This window comes from Odocoileus virginianus, chromosome 2 (assembly GCF_023699985.2).
Source record: "Odocoileus virginianus isolate 20LAN1187 ecotype Illinois chromosome 2, Ovbor_1.2, whole genome shotgun sequence".
Lineage (NCBI taxonomy): Eukaryota > Metazoa > Chordata > Mammalia > Artiodactyla > Cervidae > Odocoileus > Odocoileus virginianus.
Window position 1 is genome coordinate 27,719,050 of NC_069675.1, and position 16,546 is coordinate 27,735,595.

Consider the following 16,546-nt stretch of genomic DNA (forward strand, 5'->3'; position numbering starts at 1 on the left):
AGATAGGATTGAAAATGACGTGAAATCCAAATACCCTAAATACCCAAATACCAGAGAAACAAAAGATGAGTTAACAATCCACTCTACCAATTTAAGGACTGTTGTGCAGAATGAATAAAACAAGCTGAGCTAATGCACATTCTCTGGAGAATTCAAATAATGAATTGGCAGTTTTTTGGGAATGCTAAGAAAAAACAGTCATTAACCTACTCCTTTTATAGGTCATAAATGCCTATAACATCAGTTAAGCAGTTAGCTGTTGGGTTCTGAACTAAGTAATTTAGAATTATACTATTTAATCCTCACTAGGAAGTATCAGAGCCAGGGTTTGAACCCAGTAATTGGATGCCTCAGCTCTTAAAAATCCTGTTATCTGTCTACCTATTAATAAAACATGTGGGTTTAAAAATTTCATGTAAACTTCCTTTGTTTAGAATGACCAAGATCAATTCTTAACTTTGTACTAATTTTTTTAATAACGTGAAGTGCCGATTTTTGATAAGTAAAGAATTAAGACATTTTCCAGATGAAAAGCTGATAACCATATATTCTGAAAATATTTAGAGCATATTAAATCTGAATCAGAATCTAACTCACAATCTGGATCTAAATTATCATTACCAAACAAATTCCAGTCCTGGTAATATTTCTGTTATAACTTATATAGAATATGTACTTTGTACACAGTAAGAACTCAACAAATACTTACTGATTAGCTATTTTTACAGCGGATGGAAGCATCAAATTATAATGTAAAAAGATTTTCCATAGTCAAAAATTTTGTCAGTTACTGCAGCTATAAGTTTTCTCTGGGGGTGAAGGCAGTCTGGGTTATGGACAATTCAATGTTTATAATGTAATAATTAAGGCAGGGAAGAGAAGCAAGATGACTTTGAATTACTTTCAAAGAAAACAATAAAGATGACCAACAACATAGCAGGCAGCCATCAACCATATTCTCTTTCACCAAATTCTCTTGTTGCCTACTAGAAATGGAAGGCTTCCTCCAATTATAGATGCCTGGTATCTTTTGTTATTTGTCATTACTTAAAATTATTTAAAATTCCTATTAGTAAGTGAAAAACCTTTTCATTAAGGTTATGTATTTTCAATGGGCCTTCCCAGTCACTAAATTTTGAAACAATTTAAAAACTATAAATATTCTTGAACTTGCTCAATACAGAACTTGCATCACTATATAATCTTATGCTTGGCCTCTGGGCACTTTATACACAGATTGAGTCCAAAGTAGAAAAATGGAACTAAAATATGTGAAAGTTTTTGTGAGTTGGTTTGTGTGTATGTGTTTTTAAAGAAAGTGTAATTGCTTAACCAGATACTCTTGCTTCTCCAAGTTTACTTATTTTTATTAAACATAAGTAAAATCAGGTCACAACCCAGAAAAGCTTACTTTACCACAAACATATCAAATCTTTATTGGGGTACAAGGAATACAGAACTAAAATCTCTTCCTAATATATAATATTAGAGTTTAAATAATAAAGTATAGACAGAAGTTTTCTTCTTCTGAAATTCTACTTTAGAAAAATCTCCATTCTGAAGTAATGCCATAATCTTTTATCTGGTTTATTGTCTCTCTGGCAGATTCTGTCAGCATCACGAGCCACACTGAGTACTTATTGTGTAGTTAGGTTTACAAAGAAAAAAACACAACAGAACAGAAAACTTTGATGAAAATAAAAAGTGAAAAAAAAAGACATCATTTCTCTAGTTTATAATTATTAAACTAGTAAATAATTGCTAAACTGGGGAGGGGCAGGTAATTATTATTTGAATAAAAGATGATTAATTATACATCACTTCTAACATATCTATCATAATTTTAAAAGATGATAGTGAATACATATCTATCATAATTTTGAAAGATGATAGTAAATAAGTGGCTCATTAACTTAGAATACTCTTAAAACAACCCAGCAGTAAAGGTTTATTAAATAACCAGTAATATTCCAGTCAAATGAAACATTCCTAATGAAGACCAACATTTGTTACATACTAAATTAGCTAGATAGAATTTTTTTTTAAGTCACCAATTCAAATACAACATTTATATTAATTTTAAAAGTCTGATACCATTAATTTGGATCCAGTTCACCTCTTACTGTAAATAAGAATTGAGATAGAAAAATGAGAGTCACTAGCTAGAAGCCTAAACAATCAAAAATGGATAATTGAATTGTAAATAATTGAAATATATATTTTCTACACAAACCTAAACCCAGATTTTAGAAAGATGCATCTACTCCCCATAATTCAACATCTACTTCTGCACAGTCTTTTTTGCCTGTCGTTCCCCCCATCTTTGGCTGCACCACATAGTATGTGGGATCTTAGTTTCCTAATCAGGGATCAAACCCAAGCCCCCTGCACCAGAAGGCAAAGTTTTAACCACTGGGCCACCAGGGATATCCCTGCATAGTCTTAAGACGATTTATACAGGTGTAAGATGCAAAGAGTCAACTCACTGGAAAAGACCCTGATGCTGAGAATGACTGAGGGCAGGAGGAGAAGGGGGCAACAGAGGATGAGATGGTTGGATGGCATCACTGACTTGATGGACATGAGTTTGAGCAAACTCCAGGAGATAGTGAAGGACAAGGAAGCCTGGTGTGCTGTAGTCTATGGGATCACAAAGACTTGGACACGACTTAGTGACTAAACAACAACAAGATATCAAACTTTTACACTCCAAAATACTCCATCTATATGAAAACCAACAAGCTAATTACATGTTACCTTACCAACTCATAAGCTGATGGCCCATGGTGCATTATATATTGATACTTTGTATTAGATTTAATTTCATATATCAGAAATAAGGGATTAAGACACAATTTCCTATGTATACTTTTCAGTGATTTTGATTGTCCTCCAATTTAGAAATTATGACACTATAGAATGAAATTAAGTTTCATAAGATGGTAATGAGTACAGATGAATCTCTATTTCCCAGCAATCACTGAGATGGCCAAGAGAATATAAAAGAAACCTTTATTAATACTATAACCTTGGGAATGGTATCAGTGACACCACACATGCCAAACCTCCAGGGATTTCTATAACATATAAGTAGGTGAAGAACTACTACAGGGAAGGGCAAACCTACCAGACTTACGGAATGTAAAACAACAACTCATTTGTTAGGGAGACACAACATCTAATAGAAACCACAAAAAATGGACTTAAAAAGTAGGCAGTTAAATGCAAGTCATACAATCTAGTTCCCTCAATGGCCTTTGGAAAGTGAGACACATATTAGAGATTCATTACTTAGGAATTTATTTTAAAGAGAAAACTGGACAAACTAAGACAAATTTAAGGAGAAAACTGGACAAAACTGCAAGGATGTGTTTTATGATAATTATGATAATAATAGTGAAAACTGTAAACAATCTAAATATCCATTCATAAGAAATTCATATATTATTTTACCCAAATAATACAGTATTACACCCATGCAACTTTTCACTGACATGGAATGACTTCCATAATATACTGTGGAAGGGGAAAGAAACAGATTAAAAATAATATGTGTACTATGAATAGTTACACAAAGGGAGAGCTGCAAAAGCTGTCACCAAAACACAAATGGGAGTTGCCTCTGGGTGGCTGGATATTTGATCATTTTTACTTACTTTTTATAATTATTAGTACTGCTGAAGTTTTCTAAATAAATGTATACTGTCTTTGTAATCAAGAGAAAAAATTTCATTTTGAAAAAATAAAGTATTTTTTTAATACTAAAATTGATTTGGGAGAAATTATCTTGATAATTGGAAACATCCATTAAGATACAGATTAAAAGCTCTTTATCATAACATTGTTTATAACAGTAAAATAGTAAAAATGGTAAAGTATTAGCAATAATTTAAATGATCAATAGCAAATCTGTCAAATTTTAGAATAACTATACAATGATTTACTACAAAGCCATTAAAAATTACGACAAAGATGTATTCATCACTAGCTCAGTGACCTTGGAAATATCACCTGTCCTCTAGGTATCAGTTTTCTTATCCGTAAAATTCGGATAAAAAGAATACTTACGGTGCTTCACCTAGCTTATTAGCTATACCCTACTGTGAAGAAAATGAAAAATCTGATGTTTGTAAGTTTCCTCTAATTCACAAACACTTATTTCAAAATCAACTTTGCTATATGCTAAAATAGTGCTGGAAGACAGAAACAGGCTAATCTGCATACCTGTAGCACTGGGGCCCCAATAAGTCACCCAGATGACAGTGACAGAGGGAACCGACGTCCCTACTTAACTAAACAATGAAACAATTTATATATACACTCGTTGGCATCATCAGTTTTACCCTCACTGTACAAACATTTACTTTGCTGCTTTAAGGAGTTGAAACCAACCTGCCACGGTCTTCCCCAATCCAGTGGAATAGGAAAGGCACCAAGCCATATTCCTACAAAACTAGAAATTGTAGTGATCTGAAGACTATTCTCCCAAATGGATGTAACTCTGTAAAACACAAATATATATATCATTGGTGGAACAGATCTCAGCTGCTGGGAAATCAAACAAATAGCATATATTAACACCATACATATGTACGTATTTTGTTCATTTCAAATAAGCATCTCAAATCGACACATAAATATTTGCCATGAATCATTAACAATTAATTGGCAAGAAGATATAAGTGGTTTTTAGTTGGAAAAGTAACATATACACATACTGAAAGTCAAACAATACAAAAGAGTATTTGCAATGAATGCTAAATCCTCCTCTCACCCTTATTATCAACCTTGGTTCCTTTTCCCAGAAATGACTATTACCAACTTAGTACATAGCCTTCCAGAAATATTTTATACACACAAAACCACACAATTTTGTTTAGAATGTTATATGCACATCTGCTTATATGCACACATGTATGTATAAACCCTTCAAAACAAAACTCAAATGTACCATGTCATAAACACGGTTTTGCTGTGTATCTTCCCGTTAACAGTTTTACTAGTATTTCATTCTCCCAAGGAAGCATCATTTATTCAACTAGTCCCTTATGGCACATTTCATTTAAGAAAATCAACTCTATTTGGTGGGGAAGGAGTAGAGAATGAGAACAAAATATTACAAAAGATCCAATGATGTGGCCTACCATTCTTATTTATTAAGTGCACATGTGACAGTTTAAAGGTGGAAAGACATAATTCTGCCTGTCTCTTAGTAAGTCTTGGCTTCAGTCTGCCCCTAATGTGATCACTTAACTGGGTGGAATAAGAATCTCATTACAGTGGAGTAAACCACTCCCCAAAAATGCAGTAACTGGAGTCCAAATATTCAACTGTTTCAAATGCAGTGTTCAGTTATTCTGAAGTTTATGAAAAGCAGTTCCTTCCGTTAGTGTGGTAAAGGGGGGAAACATTTACTGTGTTAGATGACTGCTTTAGAAACAGGCTCATTACTATACACATAAAGTACACTGAATTAAAACCATCCAGAATGACAAGTCAGTCCATAAACCAACATCCTATCACCTATCCATCTCATTACTACCTTTCCCTCACCTACAACGAGTTAAGAGCTTCAGCCTGTTTCTGTTGAAAACTGGAGTGGGAAGAAGATTGGAAGCAATCCCCATACATCCACATCTGTGTTACTTGTTGGGCTTAATTGTTCTTTTCTATTTTGTGTAACACTTAAAAACAAAAGTCAATTTCTTCAACTAACATTCAACAGAACAGGGATCTATTCCAGTCTTAGAGGTGAAAAAACTGATGAGTTGAATGTAAAGAGAGAATTGTACGATTCAGGCAATTTAAAGGTTTGTCTAAGGTAATGTTTTACTTTATGTTGCTGAGAAATGTTGACTACCTTTCACCAAAACATACACTTCTTGGTATTGCAATGTGTAAAGTGATTTGCTGAGAGAAACAAAAGTTGAGAGCAGAGTTTACTTTCTGCTAAGAAGAGTTTTACTTTTTTTCTTTTTTTATGAAAGAGGAAGTTCAGCTGAATTTGGAAGAATGAGCAGTATTTGGTTTTGAAGAAATGGAGAAAGAGATATACTATAGGTTAAAAGAACATAAGCAAAATTGGTTGAGCCCAAGTGGAAGAATGGGTAACAACACTGGAAAAGTAGGTTAGAGTAGGATTTTTTAAAAAATAATGGCTTTATTGAATACAGTAAAAAAAAAAAAAAAAATGCTACAGAGAAACCTTTTCCAGCCATACGATTCACTAAAGTGCACAACTCAATGTTTTTAGTATATTAACAGAAATGCACAATCATCACCCACAAAACAAAACCCTTTACATTAGCAGTCACTCCCAATTTCCCCTTCCTTCTAGATCACTAATCCACTTTCTGTCTCTATGGATTTGCCTATTCTGAAATTTCATGCAAATGAAATCAATGTGTGGTCTTCTGTGAGTGGATTATTTCACTTAGCATAGTTTCCAAGGTTCATCAGTTTTGTAGCAAGTAAAAATGTCATTCCCTTTTATTGCCAAGTAACATTTTGTTATACAGATATACCACATTTTATTTTTCTATACATTAGTTGATGGACACCTGGGTTGTTTTGACTTTTTGGCTATTACATCTAATGCTACTATAAACATTCATATATAAGTTTTGTGTGGACATATGTTTTTCTTGGGGATATACTAAGGAATAGACTTGCTGATAACTCTGCTTAACCTTCTGAGGAAATGCAAGACTATCATCCAAAGCAGCTGAGCTATTTTATATTCCCATCAGCAGTGTATGTGGGTTCCAATTTCCAGATCCTCGCTAACACTTGCTACTACTGATTATAGCCATCTTAGTGAGTGGTGAAGTGGTATCTCATTGTGGTAGATTTAGGGTTAAGATTTTATAAAAGCCTTAAAAGTCAGATTTTTTAAGTCAAAAGAAGTCAAGAGAAGTTTCTGAAGGCTTTAAATCCAGTCAGCAATATGAGGTAAGTCTAATAAGATTTATGTACATGTCTAATCTAAGCTCCAAGTTCCTGAATTTCAAGGGGCAAGATCCATGTCTTCACACTTTGTTTTTCATTGTTATAAGCACACTTGTGGTCATCTTATATTTGTTAAAATAAGGGCAAATATCCAAGAGGTCGTCCTCTATTTTTGTTTTTTTTGATGTATGAAGAGTATTTACAATCTTACAAAAAACAAACGCAGAAAAAAATGGAACCAAGACCTAGTTTAAAAATTAGAAGAAATCTGTAGCCTATCTTTTTAAAATTAAAAATTTATATTTATCAAAAAATATATAAATATCTTTAAAATCAAAGATCACAATTAGACTAATATAACCCCTCTCTGATCCCTTCTCCTGATTTCAGCTTCTAAATAGCAGACAGTTTCAACTCTTCACTGTTTCTTCCATGTACCTCATATTTAAAGATTTTTCAAGATTTAGTTTAGTTTTTCAAGATGTACTTACTTTCTGCTCTCTACAGTGGAAGAAGAGGATTTAGAACTCTTCACCCACAAGCCTCCCATCCCCACACACACATTTCTCTATGACTCCTCATCCTCTTTGACGGTAATATCTCCTCCTCTCAGCTGTACCTACATTATGATGATTATGGAAACATTCATCACAGCTGAAGCACACAGCTAACCATAATTACACTCCTCCTTAGAGTAAAATTTTCATTTTCTTTGGATATTAAGAATGCCTCTCTTTCTTACCCTCCGTTTACATAGCTGTCACTAAGTCATTCTCAAATATTCCAAGGAAACCAAACGTCCCCTGTAAATGCTTGTTGGTGCTCCCCCTCTCTGATCTCCCCCCCTCTTGGGGGGACACCTCACCTGCTCTAAACTGCCCGGCTTGCTGTCTAAGCCTCAGGCGTGACTGTGTTCCTGTGAGCGCCCTACACCATCTTGTGAATTCCCTTGGCCTCTGTCCCTCCTTCTGGGTCTCCATTTTCCTGAATTTCAAGACTTCTTCCTTCTACTTCCCCCCTTTTTAAAAGCACATCCTTTAATACATTCCTGAGAAAATGTAGGGGGAAAACAGATTTTAGAGATGTTTAAAGTCTGACAGTGACTTTACTGTAACTGTTGGCAATCATTTTGTCTCAGAATGTTGAAGGCATTGCTACACTGTTTTCTGATTCCTGCTTGAAAAGTTCAGGGCCATCTGGCTCCCAGTTCTCTGTAAGTGACATGTTCTCTATGCCCCACCCTCTCACCATCCTCTCTGGGAGCCTTTAGAATCATCTCTTTATTTCTTGTTATCTAAAATTTCACATTAATATGTCTTGGAGTGGGTCTTTCCATCCATTATGCCAGAAATACACATGGGCTTTCTTAATTTAGACTCTCAGGTTTTTAGTTCTTGAAATTTTCATTTATTTAAAGACTTGCCTTTTGATGCCCAGATCCCTTAAGAATTTTGTTTTTCTTACTCTTTTGCTGAGGAATACTATCATTATGAATTAATTCTCTAATCTTCTTACTTTTTAACCCATTTCCCATATCTTTGCCTTTTTGTTTGACTAAAGGTCTTTTCAACTTTGTCCCTACTTCTGTTGAATTTTTTAATTCCCAAGAAGCTTTCTTCTCTGAATATTCCTTTTGATTACCTCCTGTTCATGTTTATGGATGTAAAAATATATATTTTTAAAGTTATTTTCTGGTGCTTACACTGCTTTTATTTCCACTGAGTTTCTTTTTTGTTGTTTGCATTTCTGGTTTTTAGCTTAGAGGTGTCCTTCAAATGTCTAGTGATTCTTCAGTTACCATTCTACTTAAATGTAAAACACTATATATGAAATGTCCAGAAAAGGCAAATTTATAAGAGACAGAAAGTACTTCAGTGTTTGCCTGGGATGGAGAGTAAGGGGGTGGGTGGGAGAGAAGGGTGGGAATGGAGAATGACTGTTAACAGGTATTTCTTTTGGGGTGATGAAATGTTCTTAGATTGAGCTGATGGTTACAAAACAGTACCTATACAAAAAAACTATCGAGTTATACATTTTATTGCTTTATTTTTTGGCCATTATGTGGGATCTTAGTTACCCAACCAGGAATTGAACCTCTGTCCCCTGCAGTGGAAGCGTGGAGTCTTAACCACTGGACCACCAGGGAAGTCTCCTTGAACTGTACACTTTAAATGGGTGAGTTTTATGGCTTGAAGTTATATCTCAATAATGTGCTTTTTAAAAAGACAACAAAAAAGTGAAACTCTATAAACAGCTGGCTGGCTGATCACTGTACACGAGTAGCATGATTCAACTGATGGGCTTCACTGTTCCAGGAAATGGGTAGGAACCCTGCCTGTTAAGAGAAATCTCAAATGTCAGTATCTATAGGTGTTTGGTACCATTTTTCCCAGAGAGAAATCATTTCAGTATTCTGCCTAGATGGTATAAGCCTGGCTGTCAGTGTTCTGGGCCCAGAAGATAAAAAGGACTAGGCATAAGGTAAAGACTCATTGCTTAGTATGCAGAATTTTAAGCGTTCCTGAAGACACTGTAGCAACTAGGCTCAGGATCTGGGGGTAGCCAGAGTGGCTGTGGGTGCATCTTTCTCCATCTTCCCTTCACCCACTGTATAACTTCCATTACTATGATATTTATACAGTATTTATATTCTGTTCTGAACTCCAATTCATTCAACTATTTTCTTGATATAGTAACCCCCTTATATACACACTCAGTAATTCCTTCATCTGGGGAAACTCTCTTCTATCATATCTTTGAATTATTTTTTGCTTTGTATTTTAGGGGTACTAACTTGTCGTAAGTTGATCTCCTTTGTGTGTTCTCTATATTTATCATTTCTTCTCTAATTGCTTTATTCTTCCCAACCCCCGTTAGCCTTCATTCATTTTGATTAGCTCAAACCTTTCTTGCTGCTACAACTTGATTTTGTAATTCATCTTTGTTTCTAATTTATGATCTAATAGTATGATCTGGATTCTCAATTTATTTCATTAATTTTCTAATTTCCTTCTCCACCTCATTTTCTTTAATTATCTCATCTTTGAACCCTTATTTTATTGCATTAATATCCTTAATAATATTTTTTTCTGTGGTAAACTGTGTGGAACTTTTGTGTTTTTGTTCCTTGGGTAGTATTTTCTTCCAGGCTGAGTTCCTTGTCTTCTACATGCCTTTTTCTTCTTCTATAGCTTGTTTTTAGGCATTGTCAGACCATTTCTTTTCAACTTGCCCATACTTCATATGGTCAGGCTGCCCAAACTACCCATTTGCTTGGATAAAATGAATGTGTTATTTGAAGCTGCCTTCCCATCTTAACCAACATCAATTTTTCAAGTCTTGAAGTTGCATTTTGAGGACTGGATGTTCTTTTCTATCAAATTTTTGGTGACATGAGGCAGAAGGAAAGAATGGAGGCAGAGAGCCAAGGCAAGGGAAATGGTGTCTTTGCAATTTAATTAGAAATATTCAGCTGAAATTTAATGAATGGTGGTTCTATAAATTAAAAAAATTTTTTGACCAGGGCTTATGCATCCCATTAGGAATCAGATGAAACTATAGTAAACAGTCTGCTTCCTGGGTAAACCCAGTAGGCAGCAGCCCTGGGAGACTGATAAAGAGTACAAACAGCACTGACGGGGATTCAGGGAAACTGGCACTCTGTTGAGGTGTATATATGTTTGTGTGTGTGAGTTCTGATGATGATGTGTGTGCCTAGTGTGTGATGTGGGTCAGATGTGCTCAGATGATCTGTACAACTCTTTGTGACCTCATGGACTGTAGCCCGCCAGCCTCCTCTGTCCATGGAATTTTCCAGGCAAGGATACTGGAGTGGGTTGCCACTTCCTACTCCAGGGGGTCTTTCCAACCCAGATATTGAACCTGGGTCTCCAGCATTGGCAGGCAATTCTTTACCACTGTGCCACCTGGGAAGCTATATATATATATATATATATATATATATATATATAATAATAAAGTATATATGTGTGTGTGTGTGTATATTTCAAATTAGAATTTTAATTTGGTGATGTCTATCAACTTCTTTTGACCTAGGAATTCCATTCCAGAAATCTGGTATACAGAAATCAGTGTACAAGTATACAAAATTATATGGTACAAAGATGTTTATAACAACATTATTTATATCATGAAAATTTGATAATAACCCTCAATAGGAAATTAGTTAAATCATGGTACATGGAATACCTAAAATGATCATTAGTTGCCAACGTTCATCTCATCTCTGATGATTAGGCTAATTAAATCATGGTGATCCCATTCTTTCCCAACGATTAGTTTAGGAAGATTTAAGGAGAGAAGAGAAGTTGCTGCCATTTCCCTACCAGCCCAATAAGTGAAAAGTAAAGCAAATTATAAAGCAGTGACTAGTATAACCAGTTTTGTTTTTAAATTACATATATTTTTGTATAGATAAAATCTGGAACATAACATATAAAATCTGTTAGTAACGGCTGATATTTTTCTATTATTTGAAGTTTTATAATATTCTTTTGTAAAAAACAAAAAGCATAAATTCCTTTCTATTCACTGATTTATGGCAGCACTGACATTGATTTATTTTCATTTTATAAATTTACACAATAAAGCCATTGGAATTCAGTGATTAATGGCTAATTTCTTCATAGTTAAGTTTTACACATATATATGAGAACAGAATACATAGTGCACTATTCTGTAAACAAACTTAAAAGTGACTAAATATTACAGATCAGTCTTCATGACAGTGAGTTCTAAGTAAATGTCCACCTTATATGACTCCACTGAAATTCACTTTATGAAATCCTAATTGAAATAAATAAACCATCTCAAATACCTACTATCTATGCTCCAGACACTGTATCAGTTATCTGAAATAGTTAACAATAAATACTATGGCTCAGACAGCCTGTCATCAAAACAGTGCTTGTTTAGATGGAGTTGATCTTTTTAACTGTTGATCTCTATCTAAAAAAGAGGCACTAAACAACTCCTAATGGCTAAAGATACTTAGAGAAGTCTTACATAAACTTCCCCTTCCCTCACTGAATAAATATTAAAACCAATGCCTCTTTGCTACTAAATTTTTGTACCCACATTAACACTAAATTACCTAATTTTAATACATATAAAAACTGGTCATTCACTGTCCTTTCACTTTTAATGTCCACAGTGGTTTTTTCAATATAAAGTCCATTTCAACACAAAGATGGCAAAAAGAGGCCTATTGTTTTCACTATACAAATACGGCTTATAGGCTGTCTTTAGCTTGGCAAGATAATCACAGATTCAGGAATGTATTCAGAAATTAAATTTTTTCATTTCATGAACAGTGATCAGATTCTGAAACATTCAAATAAAAGCATAAAATAAACTGATAAAAGAAAAAGCAAACTTGAATGAAAAATATAGGATGAAGACAGTCAAATTATTATTTTCCTTTGTAAGGAAGTCAACAAACGGAAAAAAAAAAAAAGGCCCCACAATAATTACAACACCAAAGCAACAAATTGAAGTAAACTAGTACAAATTGAGTATATTCAGTAATAAAGTATACCAAAAAGAAGTTGCTAGAATTTTTTAGGAAACCAAATGACTTTTCTATCTTCAAGCTTCTTTAAAATAGCATTCTTTAAAAAAAAAAATTTACAATAACTTTACATGACTTTAAGAAAAAGTCTGGTTAAAACAGAGTCATTTGATTACATATTCAATCTGAATAGTGTCAGAACTGGCCCTTTACTCTTGGGATGCATCTCCTACACAGTTCTCAAATTCAGAGCTTTGGTGTCTTCAGTCTTTATTTGATTATCATCTACTCAGTGTTAAACATGCAAATAAATACACTAAAAATTAGGATATAATGATATTTCACTTAAAAATAGTACAAAATATTGATTCAATACTGAACAAGATGTCAGCCCAATTCAAAATTGAGCTATTCGTACTGAACACCTGAATTAGTTATATTTCAAAAATAATACAAGGGCCAACTTTAAATAAGCAAAATGAAAGGAAAAAAACTAAACTACTCTACTATGTTTTCTATACTAAAACACAGGATGAATGATAAAAATTTAAGGTTCTAAAATCTTCAATCAGTACTTTAAGGTATTTTAAATACTTTCAGTGAATTAGAACTATAGCATAAGTACTTCAAATCAGAACTTTAATTTCTGTTGAAAATGATTACTGGATAGGAAGAAAAGTATTATTCATATGTTCTATATAACCTCCTTAAATTATAATAACATTATTTTAAATTAAAGTTGTGACTCAATATAAATAATGTCAATAATTTCAAAATAACACACAAGTAATTGTTTTTCTTAGGTATTTCATACTATCACTGCAGAATCACCAGATCTTTGAATTTTTAAAATTTTTTGCATAAAAGTGAACATTTAAGGCTAACTCTAACATTAAACAAATTACTGTATCAGATTATTTCCTCCCTCATTCAAAATTGGACATGTGACATATTTATACTAAATCCTTGAAGTATAATAAAAGTGATAGGGAAGTGACAGGAGGAAATTGAAACCAATGCATGGTAGAGACCTGACAACTTAAGTTCCCCACGACAAAGTCCAAACCAACTTTACATTAAATGTGCTGTAAAAACCATTCCTCCTTCCTGTGGTTGTCTATGCTTAGCACTCCTTGGTCTGTTACCTAAACCAAAAAAAGTACTAAGACAAATGGCAGTCAGGATTGGGAGTACGAAGTATAAAAATGTCTCCTGACAATTGTTAACCCAGTTGACAAACATTTCTCGAGCACTTACTATCTCATAATCTCACTTGACTCTCAGGGTGGGAGGGGCAATACAGGGCCAGGGAATTAAGAGGTACAAACTATCGCGTAAAAAATAAGCTACAAGGATATATTGTACAACAGGGGGAATACAACCAATATTCTATAATAACTGCAAATGGCGTATAACCTTTAAAAATTGTGGATCACTATACTATACATATAATTGTAACATATAACATATAATACAACTATACTTCAAAAAAATTAATTATCAAAAGAAAAAGGCTCAGAAAACATCTATATAATAAGTTCTGATAAATTACTAAGAGAAACTAAGAATGGTTACTGTTTCCCTTCAGTTTTAAAGTTTGACTTTTTTCTATTTTAAAATATTAGGAATTTATATATATTTAGTCAGTTCTACTATAATGCTCGTTTTGAAAATCTGAATTTATTCCAATTTGACTGATATATTAAAGAACAATAGGAGTGATTTTGTCTGTGAGGAACACTGAATGAACACAAAAACTGCACCCAGCTGAACTGAGCAGCGTATGAATACATAAAACATGCACACCCCTCAGATATCTAGCAGCTGATCAAGACAGTGTTGTACTGGCATCAGGATATACATTAATGAAATAAGAGCTGAAAGTCCAGAAATGGAATCATGTGCTTATCATCAACTGATTTTCATCAGAGGTGCCAAGATCACTCAGAGGGATAAACGGCTTTTCAACAAATGATGCTAGGACGACTGGGAAGCCACGTGCAAAAGAATAAACTGGGAGACCCTTACTTCACACCACACACAAAAACTAACATAAAATGGATCAAAGACCCAAATTTAAGGATTAAAATTAGAAAGCTCTTAGAAGGAAACACAGGAGTAAATCTTCAACACCTTGGATTTGGCCATGGGTTCTTAGATATGACTCTAAAAGTACAAGCAACCAAAGAAAAAAATAAATGAGATTTCATCAAAATTAAAACCTTTGTGTCTCAAAGAACACTGTCATGGAAGTGAGAAAACAACAGACAGAAAGAGAGTAAATAATATTCTCAAATCATACATCTGATAAAGGACTTGTATCCAGAATACATAAAGAACTCTAACAACTTAATGATGAAAACATAAAAAACTCAATTGAAAAATGAGCAAAGGATCTAAAGAGATATTTCTTCAAGGAAAACATATAACAGCCAATAGGAGCAGGAAAAGATGCTGACCTCACTAGTCAAAAGGGAAATACAAATAAAAAACACAAAGAGATAATACTTCACACCCATAAGGATAGCAATAATTAAAAAGTCAAATACTAACAGCTGTTGGTGAGGATGTAGGGGGATTGGCACCCTCACACACTGCTATGGACGTGTAAAATGGAACAGCCACATTGAAAAAAATCTGGCAGTTGTTCAAATGATTAAACATGGAGTTACCATATGATCCAACACCACCACTCCTCGGCATATACTCAAGTGAAATAAAAACATTTATCCATATGTGTTACTTACCTTGATCTTGCAATCATTCTGCAATGTATATCAAATCACTTTAAATATGTATAATTTTATATCATCAGTTTTTCCTCAGTAAAGTTTAAAAACATAAAATAAAAAACGGTTCCAATATTTAAAAATATATCCACACAAAAACCTGCACACAGACTCCTTCAGCAACTTATTCAGAACAGCAAAAAGTGAAAACTCAGATGTCTATCAGCTGATGAATGGATAAACAAAACGTGGTACATATCCATCCTTATTATTCAACCATAGAAAGGAATCCAGTACTAACACATGCTACAACTGGCTTCCCAGGCGGTTCAGTGGTAAAGAATCGCCAGCCAAGCAGGAGACAGGGTTTGAGCCCTGTGTAGGGAAGATACTCTGGCGAAGAAAATGGCATCTCACTCCAGAATTCTAGTCTGGGATATCCCCTGGACAGAGCAGCCTGGCACGCTAGAGGCCATGGCAGAGCAAAAGAGTCAGACATGACTTAACAACATGCTACACAACATGGATAAACCTCAAAACATCATGATAAATGAAAAAGCCAATCACAAAATATCACATATTATATGATTCCATTGTTATGAAATGTCCCAAACAGGCAAATCTACAGACAGTAAATAGATTAGTGGTTGCTTAGGGCTTGTTCACTTGCCAAGTGTCTGTGACCCATGCTGTATCCCACCAGGCTCCTCTGTCCATGGAATTTCCCAGGCAAGAATACTGGAGCGGGTTGCCATTTCCTTCTCCAGGGTGCTTACAGCTAGGGGAGAGGAATAGGGAGTTATAACCAAAGGATACAGTTTCTTTTTTAGGTGATGAAAATATTCAAAACTGACATATCTGTTGCACATATCTGTGAATACATTAAAAATCACTGAATTGGACACTATATAGGTGATATATATGGTGTCTGAATTATATCTCCATACTGTTTTAAAAAACCTGTCTCCCAGCCGTCTCAGCTCCCCTCACGTATCTGAGCCACACCTTCCACCATCTGCCCTAACTTTTCAACAACTCTCCTTACAAGAGGCAACCCCTCCCACATCTACTTCCAAAAGCAAATTTCAGGTTTAGCCCAAGGAAAAGTGACAAACTGATTACAGTATTTATGTATTTCTTAGCTATTTAACATGTCTTAAACTGCCCTATCATTTTTATTAAGTTCCTACTTTTTTAATGAATCCACCTGCCGAGGCAAGAGACGGGGTTCAATCCCAGGATTGGGAAGATCCCCTGGAAGAGGATATGGCAACCCACTCCAGTATTCTTGCCTGGAGAATCGCCATGGACAGAGGAGCCTGGTGGGCTACAGTCCACG

At 34.4% G+C, this 16,546-nt stretch overlaps 1 protein-coding gene across 3 annotated transcripts in view; it reads right to left on the minus strand.

The window, feature by feature from the left end:
- PIGF (phosphatidylinositol glycan anchor biosynthesis class F) overlaps positions 1-16,546 on the minus strand; it is a 30,074-nt gene that overhangs the window by 6,840 nt on the left and 6,688 nt on the right. For 2 of the 3 annotated variants that reach the window (XM_020876163.2, XM_020876165.2), the window contains exon 5: positions 4,393-4,501. In XM_020876163.2, coding sequence (XP_020731822.2) covers positions 4,393-4,501 — 109 coding nt within the window. Of the gene's footprint in view, positions 1-5; positions 1,637-4,392; positions 4,502-16,546 lie in introns of those variants that run through there. The other variant, XM_020876164.2, reaches the window with a different exon arrangement.